The 17,011-nt window shown below is 40.1% G+C and overlaps 1 protein-coding gene across 3 annotated transcripts in view; it reads right to left on the bottom strand.

The window, feature by feature from the left end:
• Positions 1-1,544: 1,544 nt before the first annotated feature.
• GRK5 (G protein-coupled receptor kinase 5) overlaps positions 1,545-17,011 on the bottom strand; it is a 201,563-nt gene continuing 186,096 nt past the window's right edge. For 2 of the 3 annotated variants that reach the window (XM_048505124.1, XM_048505126.1), the window contains 3 exons: positions 15,613-15,750; positions 10,843-10,974; positions 3,695-8,900 (listed from right to left, as the gene is read on the bottom strand). In XM_048505124.1, the coding sequence (XP_048361081.1) occupies positions 8,802-8,900; positions 10,843-10,974; positions 15,613-15,750 (369 nt within the window). In that variant the 3' untranslated portion in view covers positions 3,695-8,801. Of the gene's footprint in view, positions 1,569-3,694; positions 8,901-10,842; positions 10,975-15,612; positions 15,751-17,011 lie in introns of those variants that run through there. The other variant, XM_048505125.1, reaches the window with a different exon arrangement.

Below are 17,011 nucleotides of genomic sequence, written 5' to 3' on the forward strand. Positions count from 1 at the left end.
AACCAAACTAATATTCTGGTATTATCTGATTTGCTCTGTGGGGAACATCAATAGCTGCAAAAGCTGTGATCTGTGCCATTAATGTCACTTGAGAGTATCAGAGCTCTGCTTCTGTCTGCAGCTGCTGCTGATCCTCTTTAATTGTCAACAGGTCAGCCTTCACAGCAAAGGGGAAATTCATACCAGCAGGCAGTTTCCTTAATCCTTGCAAATTCCCGAGCATCTAAATGCTATTTGTGTGGGCAACTTGACTTTGTTGTCTGACTATGGAAAGCTGGCCACTTGCAGCATTGATATCCACAGCACTTAAAGACTTTTGAACAGTCCAAAAGCGTGCACACAATTACTTTAGCACTGGATATATGCACAGCGACTAAACCAAGCCAGTGGTGTAGCGCCGAGGGGGTGTGGCATGGCACGATGCACCGGGTGCGTGCCGGTGTAGGGGCGTGACGGGAGGCATGACACAGGCATGCACCAGGCACAGTTCCCCCTCACTCCGCCCCTGACCACAGCCTGTCAGTGGTTTTAAAGGTTTAAATGTTAAAGCAACAGCTAAGAAAAGTTTGATTGGTGTTGAAATGGAACAGAGAAATTCAAGAAATATTCAAGGCTCTGCCTTTTGAGAGACTATGAAGTGCTTTACTGCAGTGGAAATTCAACTGATCAAGGATCTTGCCACCCTTCCTGAACTCTCTGGTTTGGCAGCGAATGGCACAGAGGATAAAGGAGCGCATGCACCCTATAATCCCAAAGTATCCAGGCTTCTGGGATGTAAAGGTGTGTATCAGAAGTATTCTGGTGGAGGTACACAAAAAGATTTTTATAGTGCTTGTAAGACTTTCTCAGAGAGAGAGAGAAGACCAAATAGCTCATTCATCGACAGAAATTACCCTCAATATTAAGCCATGGTGCGCGTATGTATGTGTTACACGGCATATCTTAGAACAAAGAAGCAAATTGTATGGAATGCAAAGAAAGCACAATCCATGCATTTCTCTCAAACCTAACTAAGAGGAAGGCTAAAAGGCATCTTTGGTCCACTGGAGGAAAGTGATGACCAACCAATAGATGGCTATAGACCAAACTTCCCCATGAGCACAAGCTATATACCTGAGCTGTGTACGGTCAAAGGCTGTTTTTGCACAGCACAAATACACTGGGGTTGAACCAGGATCATATATACCTGGGCTTTTTTATTCCAGTTTCTCCCTTTGCACTGTTCCCTGCTTCTATCCAGGAGCAGTAGGAAATGCTCCAGTTTTCTCTGCACTAGCCAGACTTCTGTATTTACTCCAAAAACATGTCTGAGCATGCCGTGTTCCGTGTTCTGATTGGCTGTTGTTTTTGAGTGGCAGCTGCAAGCACCTTTGTGCTTGCCTGTGTCCCGCATTCTGATTGGCTGTTGTTTTTAAGTGGCAGCTTGAATGAAATATGAATCATAAGTTCATGAACAAATGAGGTTTCTTAAAGCAAGTTACCTTTTAAAGTTCTTCTGGGAAAGCAACAGAAACAAGGGCTTCTCAGCACTTTCCTTCTGTCCTTTAATTGTCTCTTTCTCAGAACATCTAAAAAGCATAAGTAATTTTATGCTAATATGTTGTTCGATAATAACAATGGCTTGCATAATCATTTTAGAACTCAGGTAAACCTACAGCTTTTCATCACAGGACGAAAGTAAGGCAGACTTTCTCTTGAATTGTGCATTTTGGTTTGCTCTTCATGCATTATCAGATATGCCTTGTCAGTGGGTCATGATGAATGATGTGCTTGATCTGCCCTATATTACACAGGCACCTATTAGATTACTGCATCTCCCCATATTACTGAAAGCCAGCACTCTTTAGCGTGAGCAGCTGTTAGGGATGGGCATTTAGAAATTGATTAATGAAAATCTGAACAAAATTTCGATTAAAAATATTTATTTAATATTCAGCATCTGATTGTTAACAGTTATAACCACTGGTAATATGAACACCTCAGAGATGGCTACTTTTCTGATACTTCCTGATCCTGGCCCTAGGCATGGGGCAGAGAAGAATGGGTAGAGAAGGAAAAATATATCTGATAACCTAAGTGAGGGGGGTCTTTTAGCTGGAAGAGCAGATACTTGCACCAAAGAGGAGGATCTTCATAACCATTTCTATGCACCCAGTTTTTTACTTTCTGCCAGCCATTTTACTGTTTTCACAGGGTATCTTTCTTTGATAGTACAAGCAGTGGAATCTTGTTTCCTGCTGTTCCATTTTGTTCTTCATCTCTGGAAACCAGGCTGTTAGGCCGATGCAAAACAGATGGAAGAGGACAGAGGTAAATGCTCCCATATAGAATAAGAAGCAGGGTCATACCAAATGGGCCCGGTATTCCACATACCAAGGAAAAACCAAACTCTGTGTTGAGGGATACATGAATACCACATTTCTATGTCTTCCATTTTACATTAAAATTACCTCATTTATGCCCGTTATAAAATTTTCCACTCCACTATTATTAATCCCCATGAGCAGAGGTGGGATCCAGCAGGTTCTCACAGGTTCCCTAGAGTAGGTTACTAATTATTTGTGTGTGCCGAGAGGGGGTTACTAATTGGTGATTTTGCCACGTGATTTTTGCCTTAGTTATGCCCCTCCTCTCAGCAGTAGTGCGCAGAACTTGAAGCAGCCTAGCAGGAGGTGCATCGGCATGCGTGGCAGCCTGCGTGCATTCGTTTCCCACCCAAGGACCGGCGCAGCGGCTGCGTCCTTGCAACAGCCCTGCCCAGGAATGCCCCGCCCCAGAATGCCTGGCCACGCCCCCATTGTGCCCCGCCCAGCCCCACTGGCGCTACGCCACAGTTTGAATCCCACCACCATGGGAACCTGTTACTAAAATTTTTGAATCCCACCACTGCCCATGAGGGAAAACAAAGGCAGGCAAACTCTAATTCCTAGGTAAAGAAAGAAAGGTCAGGAGAGCTAAACTCTATGCTTTACATGCCATAAGCTGATGCTTGAAGCATTTCTCTCACCACCTTAGCCCTAGCAGAGAAAAAGACCAGAAAAATAGAAGTAACTGTCTTGTCGAAGGCTTTCATGGCCGGAATCACTGGGGTGCTGTGTGGTTTCCGGGCTGTATGCCGTGTTCCAGCAGCATTCTCTCCTGACGCTTCGCCTGCATCTGTGGCTGGCATGTTCAGAGGATCTGAATCCTCTGAAGATGCCAGCCACAGATGCAGGCGAAACGTCAGGAGAGAATGCTGCTAGAAGCTAGAACATGGCCATACAGCCCGGAAACCACACAGCACCCCAGTAACTGTCTTATTTCTTTGCCAGAACCAAAAAAAGTCTATAGGAAGTCTGTTAGGGGTAAAGGCAGGTGGGGTACAAATGTGTATCCAGAATTATATATCAGAGGAGTAAATCACAGAATCCCAATGTCACAATGAGCTTGGTTGTAATTTGCCCCTAATGGGCATAACTCAAACAAGCAACACAAGAATCAAATTCAATTGATATCTCTGGAGAGATTTACTTCACTCTTCCACTAAACTCAGCAAAAATTAAATGTGATTCACACTGGTCAAATTGTACCTGATGGCTTCACAGCAATGTTTTCAGTAGTTTGGCTGGGAAAAGGATCAAGTACTGTTTTTTTAAATGAATACATGACAGGGAAAAGGACCATTGAGAGAAATTGAACAGAAAGAAGCTTTGCATATACTTAAATAAAGGAATTTATTTTTCTTTAAAAAAATCCCAAAACAAATTGGAAAACAAAACAGTGGTTTGATCTAGATACAGCAGCACTGCAACATTATTAGACAGGTATGAAGAATTCAAGCAGCCAGAAAACACAGAAGCAATTATTGTAACAACCTCAAAATGAAAACAATTGTCATTCTACAATGTAAGAAATTCCCTGAAAATTAAAACAAAATGAAAAACCTTTTGGATTCTATTATTATTGTTATTATCATTAATATTATTATTTTACAATACCAAACGCCACTAATTTTTCTACTTGAGAACATTTGGTTCCATTTATTATAAATGTATAATTTGATTATGAAAAAAATATTATAGAAGTATCTGTTCTTTACAGAGACTATGGTATAAGAAGTTTTTGAAATAATTGTTTCTTGAATATGTGTTCTGAACAGGTTCCTTGATATATTTGTGCGATTAGCAAATGTGATTTTTTTAGAAAGTCAGTGATAAAGGCTAGTTCTAATGTGGATATTTGTCTACCAATTTAATCAACAATCACCTATGGTCAACTACATCATGGGGTCATAAAAGTTTTGAAAATGCATCTGTGAAGTTTATCCATTCCCTCCTTGGCAGAGGTGAAAAATGTAAGGATCCATAAGACTGTCCATGAGTGGCAAGCAAGAGCAGAAACAAGAAGACTTATTCTCTATCTTCCTTGCAACATTTTTGCTGTTTGCTGAAGGACAGAGAATCTGAAATTCTTTTTGGCATTCTTTGATTTTAATCATATGGCACTAGATATGCTGAAGTATATTCCTAAGGTTCAGCAATCAAGCGTCATCCTCTTTCAAATACATGTGTGTAGTGTAGGAAGAGTTTCTTCTCCGCTTCGTTATGCAGAGGTCCCAATCCAGCAAAGGCAATCTGCTTGTGAAAAGAGGCTTCAGCGCATCTTGCCCTACTGCGTCAGATCCCTCATGTGCAGAAGAGGGATGGAACGTGTTGCCACACACCCCGTCAAAATATGAACATGTTCTCCTTTTTCTAATGGCACTTGACAAATTTTTGTTGAAGCAGAGCATCTACCATTCTTTTCTGACATCCTTTGAGATCTTGAACATCTGGCACTCCACTTCATCTGATGATGTCAGCTCTGATTCACCAAAGCTTCTGCTAGAATAAATTTTAATAGTCTGTGAAGGTACCACTGGATTTCTGCTTTACTCTGCTTCACAGAGATGCTGAAGAATATTCATGATGAAGGGGGGATGAATCCAGCACCTACTTTCCTATCCCAAAACATGAATAATAACGCTAACCACGTGTTAAACTGAGGACAGGGAGAAAATGATGCACACACAACAGTCTGTTCCTGGATGCACGGGTCTCTGGAACACAGCCTCTGCAATCAGAATATGTATGGTGCCACTTTTATCCTTTTTTCCATACTGATGAATTTTAATATTAACAAGGCAAAAGTCTTACACAGTTGCTGATGCTAGAGTCCCGCAACAGCTGAACACATCTCATAGCACCTCTGCAGGGACTGTGATATATAAAGCTCTATCCTTCATAAAGTAACTCGCTGGGTTTACACAAAGGATGCACGATTGGACCTCAGCCAGATAAAGAAAAGAAGCAATAAAGATAACAAGTGATAACACTGACAACCTTAAGAGTCCTACAGAAAAGGAAAGACTATGCGTTTCTGGTGGACATTCTGAGAAAGAACCAGAAAAGAACCAGAAAAGATTTGCATGGGTTAGTTGGGAAGGAGTTTTCTTTACTTACAAAGGACAACAGCAAAAAATTACTTCAATAACAAGTGTCAGAGAGATCTGTATGAAAATTTAAAAAGACTCTAAATGAAAATGTTTTGTAAGATCAATTAAATATACAAAAAGGAGGGAAGTAAATTGGGTCTCTTGGAGGCAAATGATAAATAAACGTAGACGGGTAAATTCTGTTATAAGGTTAAAGAAGGGGGATAAAAGAGAGAATCTTATGTTTATGTTAAAAGGGGGGGGACCTTTGACTATGGGAAACTAGATTACGAGGATCAGATGTTTTTATTTTATTTTTTTATCAATTCCCTCAATTGTAAAGTTGATAAATTAGAAAAGGTATATATATATACCCTCCAAAAAAGAAAAGAGGAATCTAAGTTGGGCTTGGAAGTTAATAAACCATGAAGAAATGAGATGGTTAGGGTCGACAGCAGGGTGTGGGTGAGAAGTCATTTAGTTATATATAATCTTTGCAGTTTACGTAGTATTAACTTTTGTTTTGTAAGACGTTTGGGGTGACTGGATCAATGGTATCTTTTCCTTCCCATGCTGTAGTTTTGATGCAAATATTATAAAATTAATAAAAATGATTTAAAAAAACCCAAGTTATAACAAGTGCATTTAATTCATAGTGACTTTGCATCAGCCTCCCATGGGCCATCTTGATTCCACTGAATTCTGCTTTTTTCCCCGCTGGAAGCTGCCATGCAATTACATTTTTTATCTCCAGACAAAATACTGGACAACCACAAAACAACTGATTTGATCAAGGACAGAAAGAACTGAAAGTCAAGTAAGGGATTGTCCAGAATCTCAGGGCTTCTTATATGAAGGAGAAGCATACAATAAACTTGATATTCTTTCTTTCAAACCCCTGTTCTTAGAACAAGGTCTTGAACAAAATTGAAATTCATGAACATTTACAGAGGGAGAATACTAGGCTTCCAGTTTTAAGAGTTTTGTAATATAAGGCAAGTCATGAGAGTCTTCCTTCAGCTTTTGTTTTAAAAAAACTAATATTCTATAAAATGGGACTAAGTTGCATTCTTATTGTTGTAGCATGTCATGGTACTTCTGAAAGAACTTTGTAGACATTGGTGAAAGAATAGTGGACCAGATCAAGCAAAATCAACAACTTCTGGATATTCTTTTAAAAAGGGGCTCTATATGGTCCCTTCCGCACATGAAGAATAGTGCATTTTCAATCCACTTTCACAGTTGTTTGCAAGTGGATTTTGCTATTATGCACAGTAAAATCCAGCTGCAAAGTGGATTGAAAGTGGATTGAAAGTGCATTATTCTGCATGTGCAGAAGGGCCTATCAGGTAGGTCAGCTATGGAAGCCTTCAGGTTCTCTTCCAGTTAACTCCAAGAGGGGGCAAAAAACAGGATATAGGAGAGGAGAAACCAACCAAGTGGAGATGGAAGAAGGAAAAAGGCCACATTTTGGTCTACATTTTGGTGGGAGGATGAGTGAGAGAGGGAACAGCAATGACACTTTCCCTAACTGGGAAGGCCTGTAAATGTCTGTTTTTGGAAAGGATCTCTTCTTTTCCTTTTCACTGCTTTAATTTGATGCATTGAATTTTTAAATTGATATTTGTATCAACTGAAGTTATAATACTTGCATGTAATCTACCAAAGAAATTTAGAAGCCAATTAGAATCACTTGTTATCGTTTCTTTAATGCTTAAGCATTTAACTATTAAATCTGCTTGGATGGATGTTTATCCATAAGACAGTGGCAAAAACGGATATTCCTCTCTTCCACCCTGCTTCAAGAGACCAAGATTATTTTTGACCACCCATACGATCATGTTATTAATTCTTCAGTATCTTATGCAAATGTCAGAAATTTTAGCCATCTCATCAGAGTAAAGAGAATCCACGTGATTTAGTCATACCTCATTGATTAGAAAGAGTTGCATGAGGTAGTCTAATTTCTCAAAAGCCATCATAATGCTCCAAAGGTAATTTCCCCAAAACATTTGGCAAGAAAGCAAAATACAGACATATTTTCCATCTGTGCAAGTCCCTGGTAAAATGGTAATGGAATAGAAAAGAAATACTGTACATGAGGAAGATTCAGTTAAGAGCTGAGCTGAGTTCTTAATTTCCACTCCTTCATCACGTAGAAGCAAAATGAGTTGCAACTGCAACAGCAGGTATGATGAGGAGCAACTGAGGATCACACCAACCATTTGCATTTTGTTCTGGCCCCAATTTGCAGTGTAGGGAGTAGGTGGGTAGGGAACATCAGGAGCTGTATGTAGATCAGTGCAATGGGAACTCAGGAATCAAATCAGGATTTCAGCACATGCAGTGTTTATCCATCACTCACTCCAGATGGCTTTGCAAACCCAAAATGAAGTTGAAATCCAAGTCTCAGAGATGAAGCTATCAAGCCAGTCTCTTGGCATCTTTCTGATGGGAGCAGCAAAGATTAAGTTTCACATGTGAAGAACAGAGAGATACCAGTTTTCTGTGCTTGCATTCATAAGCATTTGTTCTTCACATTGGCAACTGAGTGGGAAGGGTTAACTTTCTAGCAACAAGATAGACTAACTACAAAAAGTGCAAATATCAACAGCATTGGTCCCATGACGTCATGAACCTCAGACAGAGTTTATTGGCCTGGGAGATGATGAAAATTGACTGCATTTAAAAGCAAGAATTTTAATGAAACAGAGGGAAGACACTCATCTGCAGTGTTGCTGTAAACCATATAGACAAATGGGGAAAAATTAAGTATACCATAAAACATTCATGTCAACAGACCCAATGTGGAAAAGTGAAACATGAATAATTTTCTAAATCTGGAAAAAGCAATCTAATTTTGAGGATCGGATGTCTTGAATCACTTTTTCTCTTTAAAAAAAGTCTTAAAACAACATGGCTTTACAAGCTGCTGCTCGAAAATATACATCCCCAAGTCTGACTTTCATTTAAATACAAATGTACAAAATGTAAACTGAGACAATAGAGAAATTTACAAAACCTTTTCTTTAAAAATAATAAGGACAAAATTCAGTTCTAGGTATGATGCTATTTTAAATACGTGCATGTTGTCATACTCTGGTTTCTATTGCAATGTCCTACAGAGACAACATTGAGTCCCATGACTTCTAGTGCCACCTCCAAAACAAACCTGAGAGAAAATTTCTTCTTAAATGGGAGGCTCCACTGGAAGGAACAGAGGGAAATTTCTCCCACAGGAGGAGACTGTTGATCTTCTAGCTCAATGAGGGATGCTGTCTCATCCTTGAAGCTCCATATGGTATAGTGGAAGGACATGAAGTGAAGGTTCACAAAAAAACAGGTTGAACTAGCTGCTTCCAGTGGAATTTGAACTTACGTGGTTGGAATTTATATGATGATTTAAACTGGATTTTGAATTTGGAGAACTCTTGGAATTGTTCTGGTGCTAAAAGAGGTGAAAATATATTTTTTTTAAATTAGATTTAAAGGATATTTCACACCTACACATCTCATTCTGAACTTCTTCCAGTGTGTGGATTTAAAAGTCCACACAATATAGATGGTTACAGAAAAGGGAGATTTTTTTGCAATCCTGGGGTGTGGGAAAGGAGGCCATTGAACACTGTTAAAATTTAATTCTATATATGGAGTTTATTATTTTACTAGCAATAAAACCTGTTATGCAAATGAACACAGTGAGCTCAGGAAAACTGCTGGGGAGGGTGTTTATGAGCTTCTTGTTGGCCTGGTTGGAATGGGCCACTGACTGGGTGATGAGAGCCTTGCTGCTAGTAACATCTTTGCTTCCCTCCCTGATCACTCCCCCCATTTACTATGGATGGTGCACAGCCACTCCTCAGGGTAGCCCCACCTCCTCTCCATGTGCAGAACCGGAGTTGCACTGGGTGATGGAAGGTGGAGAGGCCTGGTAGATGCTACTTCTAATGGTCTCCTTTCAAGCTGTGGGGGGCCAGAGGGGTGGCTTTGAATGAACGCTGTGAACAGGCCTGGTCCCGGGTGCTTTCCCCAGCTAAGGAGACCGGTGGGGGGCTTTTGGAAGAGGATATGAGACTGAGGCTTTGTGTGTAAGAGAGAAAACTGCATTTCTTGGGGAGGGAAGGTGTATCGGTGACAACTGTGTTGTTAAAGCAAAGGATTGTGGGAGGCGTAGTCCAGTTGGCCACTCTGCTCAGGAAACAGTGCCCTTTGCACTACTATAATCAGAGTCCTTCGCTTTAAGGAGTGAGTGGTTGGGAACACAACTTGCCTTTTGTATAGTAGGATGTGCTCTGAGCATCTCATATGAGCTTGCCTGTAAATCTAAATAGGTTTAAAAACATCATTGATACAACCCTGTTTTGAATATTGCTTCTCTTCCCTTTTTCCAGCTGAATACCTCGAACCTGCCTGTCCTGATGACATCTCCATGTCTTGCATCACTATAAATCCCTTAGAACTACATCACGGGATAAATCTCACAGCTGTCTATAATCTCACCTCAATATGAATGACTCTCTTATTGCTAACCTCTTCTACTGGGGCATTCCTGCTAACCAAATTTGAACTGACTGAAGAAGATTTAGTACCGTACTGCTCTTGAAAGCCCTGATTCTCATTTTCATTATGAAACAGGGATATTTCCTTAAAAGGAGGAAGACATTATCTCTATATTGATCACTTTCAAGACTGCGCTGTATATACATGATCCTGACAACAGTGAAGTAAAAGTAGGACACCTTTTGTAGTTCAAAACAGTAGACTGTTTATAGAGTAAAAGAGTTTGCATTATAAGCAAGTTATAGACTTTCCATCAAGTGGAAACCTGTCACTTCTTGTCAGCTGAAAGAACTCATTTGAGAACTTATCAGTGTATATTTGAAAAGAAAATGTGTCAGTCTGTATTTATGGAAAAATGAATCTAAATTTCTAACTTTAATTCTCATGTCTGAACACAGATGCTGATGTAAGAAATGCATGTCCTCCAAAATTCTGCAAAACTTCCTAAACTGCATTTTCATAAAATGTTTATCAGGGGTAATAATTGCAAATCCTTCTGTGACAAAGTGTTATTAATGCATTTAGAATTTGAATCAAAACAATGTGTCTGTTTCAATATTAGAAACGGAGCCTGTTTCAATATTAGAAACGGAGCCAGAGCAGTATACAAATTAAACAAAAGACAACAAAAGACAAATACAAACAAATCAAATAACATCATTAAAATCCAGTTAAAAACAGTAGCAACAATACATCCCATCCTCAAATTGATAGATGGAATCCGGTCCCAACCCTGGGAGGGGGCCGGCAAATTGCCAAAGATAAACAGGTGGTACATGGGCATCGCTTGCATTTACAATGGATCTTACTCACATACAAATAGTGCTCACCTGGCGTTTAAATATTCTATGGAGCAATCCTTTCTTAGGTGGTTCTGGTGGGTAGTTTCTGTTAAGATCTGGTGAGATAGTACCATTTGGTCCAAATATATTTAGTTCTTTAAAGCACTCTGTTTCTATCATCTAGTAAAACAGGAAAAAATGTACCAGTTAAAGTTGTATTGGTCCCAAACTCTCAATTCCTCCAAAGAATACATGGCTTAAAGAAGGTAAAGAAGCAGCAGTCAATTAGGGAGGACGACAGACTGGTTACTGGTCACTTATCTGAATACAATCAGTAGCATTTTACTGTGGCTGTTGTATTAAGGGTGCTATTAAGGCAGGTTGTGATCTTCATGTCCTTTGTACTTTATGCTACAATCCCATGTGGAATTTGGCAGCAAGGCAACTGAACTTAGTGAGATTCACTTCTGATTAAACATGTATAAGATCAGGCTATGAGGAACTGATTAGTATTTATCATGCCTACATTCCCCACAATACGGTTTACTTAAAGAAATGCTGAGTCTAGCCAGGCAAGAAGCAATGGTATGCTTCCTGCAGGATCAGTGACAGAGCATAGCTTCCTATCTAACAGGGTGGATGAAAAAGAGTGTGAGAAGGTCACTGAATACCACGATTTGAAAATCAAGATTCAGCAACGAAGACACAAACCTGTTGAGGTTGTCCCAGTGATAACTAGCACCCTGGATGCCATTTTGAAAACACTATGGTGGCACTTGAAACATTTTCAAATCGACAAAATCAATATTTGTCAGATTCAGAAGTGTGTATGTGTTTCATTTCCAGTCGTATTACTTAACAGTATTACCTATTTACTGTTTTCACTGCTCATCTCTGGCCATCTCTGTGAACATTCTAAACAGAGCCAGCTTCATGGCCTGGTGTGCCAGGAAAAAGATGTTTTACCTGGCTCAGGTATGGACTTTCGGCAATTTGAAGGTCCGATTACCTGCTCGCAACAGGGAGGGACGTCATGTGAAAATTTGGGGGCGATCCGTCCAGCCGCTTTGGCGTTCGAGAGTGACTAACAAAGTCACTGTTAGCTTTTTATATATATAGATGAGGCAGTATTTACTATTTTACCATGTTTATTGGCTCCCATGATACTATGCCATAGGGATCCCTAACACCAGGAGGGACTTGGGGTTCCTGAGGAATTACAGCTCATCTCCAGACTACAGAGATCAGTTCCCCTTTAGAAAATGTATGCTTTGAAGAATGGACTCTATGGCACTGTACCTGACCGAAGTCCTTGTCCTCTCTAGGGTCAAACTCCAAATCTCCAAGAGTTCCCCAACCTGGACCTGGCAACCCTACCCCCCATCCCCCACCAGGGGTCGGTGGGAGGACCTGGCAACCCTACTCTGCCAGCATACTAGCAAATCAACAAAATGTGGAAAAAAATTGCCACCATGTTCTCATAGTGAGGGAATTATGGGTTTTGATGACAAAGAACTACTCCAACAAGGGGCAGTGATCTAATATAATTTATCACGGAATTGTTTTTTGTCAGCATTTTCTACTACAAGGCCAATAAAACTTTGGGATAATGAAGGATGTGATACGTGACATAGCAATGCTAACACCAGTTCATATTCTGGACTTTTAAAAATTGTACCTCATCCAGAACAAATTCTTTAGCAATTGAGTATATCATGTAATGGCATTTTCAAAGATTCAGATTAATTTATCCTGACTTTCTGAGAAAGATAGCATCCTCATTTATCTTGGCTAAAATTGCCTCTCTTATGCATAGTAACCATAAAAAGTTACATACAAGGAAACATCACATAAAGTTTCTGTAACAAATATGACCAAGGGATTAGAGTGTTGGACTGGGATGTGGGAGAACCAGGTTCAAATGCCCACTCAGCCATAAAACTCACTGTAGAAGAAAAATGTCCAACATGTATGTTCAAAGATGCTTTTCAATAAATTAGGTGAGCATCAGGGGTGCAGCAATCATTCCAAAGGGCTTTGGAAAGCTTGCCCAAACCCCTAAGGGAGTTCAAAAGGAGGAGGATATATACACATACAGTGGCCAATCCCAACACACTTATGGGTTCATTCATAAAAGGTCAACTGAACCCCCTGTCTGGAAAACTGAATCACAGATCTTGAAGAGGTCTGAATGTCAAATCATCAATAGCCACATTAGCCACAGTTTTAAAAAGTAAAATTAGTCTATATAAAATTAGTCTATATAACCTAGACTATAAAACATTACAGCCAATAAGCAAGAGTGACTTATGATGCATGCTCCATATTATATTCCAGGTCTTCAAAGGATGGCCATGCAAACATCAAAGTATTTTGTTATGTTTCACAGTTTAAACTACATACATGCTGCCACATATGCTTCTATATGTTGGTTTTTTAAGATAACACCATCAGTAGTTTTGTGTAAATTTGATACAATAGGAAAAATGTGTGGCAGGCAACAATTTAACTGGTTTATGCGGATAGAGCAGTGATGGCGAACCTATGGTATGGGTGCCAGAGGTGGCACTCAGAGCCATCTCTGTGGGCCCTCTCTGTGGGCACGCACAGAGTGCCCCCCCACATCTAGGCTGGCCTGGGCCGTTGGGCTCAATTATTAGCATTAAACCTAAGACCTAGTTTTGGGGAAGCAGTGTAGGTAACCCTGTTAAGCACTGTTAAACCCCACTGATTTTCATGCGAAGAACTAAAACACGACCCTTTACCTGGTAGTAAGCTTGGTTGCTGGCAATGGGTTTTGCTTCTGAGTAAACCCTCCTAGGGTCGTGATTCACCCATTGGAAGAGTTGCATGACTGCTTCAAAGCAAAGCCATCACTACCACCAAGCTTACTCCTAAGTAACACATGCCTCGGAGCCAACTGTTTTTTCTAAACTAAAACCTCAGTATTCAGGTTAAATTGCCGTGTTGGCACTTTATGATAAATAAGTGGGTTTTGGGTTGCAATTTGGGCACTCAGTCTTGAAAAGGTTCGCCATCACTGGGATAGAGTCAAAGACAAAAAAGTATTCAGATAGTATTCATTTGTATTTTGTCATATGTGGTCTTGGGAAAAGTACTTTCTCAGTCACATATACATTGGCTAGGTCATGTAAGTGAAAAATAGCGTATGTCTCTTTGCAAGAGAAAGTTGTTCTTTGTTAAAAGCTGATCTATGCTCTGAAATGAGCATGCCTGAGGTCTTAGTGAAAAGTGTGAGAAGCAGATTTCCCAAAGCATTGCCTGTAGGTGCCAAGGTACTTGCTGTGGTACCCACTCTGGAGGGAGCCTGGCATAGATGGCACAGTGCCCCAATTAGCTCTATAGAATAACAGTATGGAACCCATAGAAACTAGCAGCCCCCAATCAGCTGTATAGCAATGAAACAAAGGAGTCAGGGCAGGCGGGCAGACAGGGTCCAGCATCTCTCTTTCTTTGTTTCCCTGTCAGCTGGAACTCAGCAGGAGGAAGCAAAGCACTTTCCCTCAAAGCCAGGGCAAGGAATAAACAGAGAAATGCTTTACTTGTTTATGTTGAACCCTCTTGGATGTTGGAGAAAGAAAAAGAATAAAAGAGAGAGCAAGAGGCGGGGGGTGGGGGAGGAAATAAAACACTGCACACCCAGTCCCATTTATTCTTTGAACTCTGTGAAGGTGGAGGGGAGGTGGATAGGCTTATGCAAATGGTGTCCTGCACTTCTGGCTGCATAACTGGAAATGATATCAGCTCGTTCCAAGGTGTATTGTTGAAGGCTTTCATGGCCGGATTCAACTGGTTCTGGTGGGTTTTCCGGGCCACCAGACCACGGCCACACAGCCCGGAAAACCCACCAGAACCACTTGTTCCAGGGTGTTCTTAAACTATTTTGTAGTTAGTTCTGCAACAAGTATTTTGTGGTAACAACCATCACACACTTTCAGAATTCCAAAAGTGCTCAGAAAGATTGTGGAAGCCTATGGAAAAAGTTAGAAAGGATAATAGTTAAAAGAAGAGTGAAATGTTGGAGGAGAAGCCATCTACTTCCTGATGGTGCCTAGGAAGAAGCTGTATTGCTGTTGTGGATAAGGCTGTTGGAGCTATTGCACTTAGGGTCTCTAAGCCCAAGTTGTATTATGTGTAAATAAAACCAGTTCCTTTAGAAGTGGCTGGGATCAGTTCTCTGGGGAACCTGGAGGGTCTTCTTAAGTTCTCATTATAATAAAACATTTAGACAGGAACATTCTCATTATAATAAAAAACAGAAAGGAACATAATTACTTATTTGGGGATGGGGTCATTTATTTAATTTTTTTTAGCAAAGCAAATCAATAAGTATTTTACAGGCACTCTTGGACAGAAATCTGGAGGAGGAAATGTACTACTTCAGGAACACTCATTAGGAAGAGTGGAACCTGATTCCCAACCATCTCCTTGTACCAAAAACAATTTAATATGCACCTCCTCAAATAGAAAATGTATCCATTATTAAACATGAAAGAACAAACTGATGATACGAACAGCATTCATCCTTGATCTTCGCCAGAAGGCCAAGAAGCAATCTATCCTCATTTTAATAGGCCGCTGCTGAAGTGCACACCCTTCAAATCTGCACAGCTAAGTACCAAATCATCTGACATTCTTGCTTTCATGACTATTTTTGGGAGATCATGCCCCAAGCCCAGGAAAGAAAATTACTCTGAAATCCATTAGAGTACTTCAAAGTACATATTTGCTGTTTATGAAAGTTTAGAAGCCCGATAAGGAAGACATTAAAGGAGACAAGTGAAAAAAAATTGTTACCTCATTTTGCCATGGAATCGAGACACAGCCTGTGGAAAACTTGGAATAAAAGTCGTCATCTGTTTGGTCCAGGTTCACTCCCTTGACAGTTGAAAATTGTTCAATGTCTAAGACATCTTTGCAATACACTGCTCTGGGCTGCACCAGCAAAGAAAAAAAAATATGCAAAGAGAGTTTGAAGATGTGACTTGAGAGACAAGCATGAATGCCTAACAGTAGAACTGCATTCCGTGAATGTCTTGGTACATATGTTTGTCCTCGGTGTGGTCACAAACATTTCTCTATTAACCAGTATAATGGACGAAATGGTTTATCACTGGTTTATCACAACTTTAATTAGATTTCAATCAAAGCTGCCTCCTTTGAGAGGGTGTTTAGTGGTACATAGTGAATATGCCTAGTGGTAAATATGCATATGTACATATCACTATAGTTTGCCATCTGACTTGTTTTAGCCCTCAGGTTTGTGTTGTTCTAAAGTTTTATGGTGTTTTTATCCCTAAGTTGTACATCGCCCAGAGCCCTTCAGGAGTGGGCAGTCTATTAAATCCAATAAATAAATAAATAAATAAAGTGGTATATATTTACATCTCTTGATTCACATAGTTCTCATTTAAAATGAGTTTCTTAGCCAATGTTTTGTCTGTTTTTGCTCCATGCAAAGTTACCTCCAGATACTGTTGGGCCTAAAGGCATCTAGTGAATATGGTTGCTTGAAATAAAAAAAAATGCAGACATCAGTTATTGCTCAGAAAAACACATTTTAAATGGACTGTGTGCATCGAGAGAGATAGGGGTATTGTGGTACCTTATCTGTAGCCATTAGGATACCTGAGATAAGTGCCCAAATTTATGTCTTCCAATAAAATCAGGTTTCTTACCAGTAACTGATGCTCTTTGAGTGGTCATCTGCATAGTCCCATAATGGGTTCTGTGCCAGCTCATAACCCATATGTGGGACTGCACAGATCAGGAAGCACAATGCTTCTCACTTGACTGCACTGCCTGTTTAGTACTGGAATGCTCATATTTAGCTTCTTTTATATATATTTACTGCATCACTGCAAGTGCTTTTGCATACATGTTTTCGCCCCAGACTAGTAAAGGCTGCCAAATTCTTACAACGGAAGGCATCCATGAAGCTGGTAGTTGTGGGCAGGAAAAGGAAAGAACAAAACAGAAGAAAATCAATATTCCAACCCAGAGTAGTGATCAGTAGTGCAGGACCAGGCCACGGTAGTGATTAAAAACGAATTAATGCCAAATTCAGAACTACAGTGGAACCTCGGTTTTTGTCGCCATCGGATATTGTTGGGTTCAGTTTTTGCTGATTCTTTGGGCGAAATTTTTGCCTCTGTTTTTGTTCATTGCTTCAGTTTTCGTCAGTTTTTGCCAGTGT

This window comes from Sphaerodactylus townsendi, linkage group LG08 (assembly GCF_021028975.2).
Source record: "Sphaerodactylus townsendi isolate TG3544 linkage group LG08, MPM_Stown_v2.3, whole genome shotgun sequence".
Classification (NCBI taxonomy): Eukaryota; Metazoa; Chordata; class Lepidosauria; order Squamata; family Sphaerodactylidae; genus Sphaerodactylus; species Sphaerodactylus townsendi.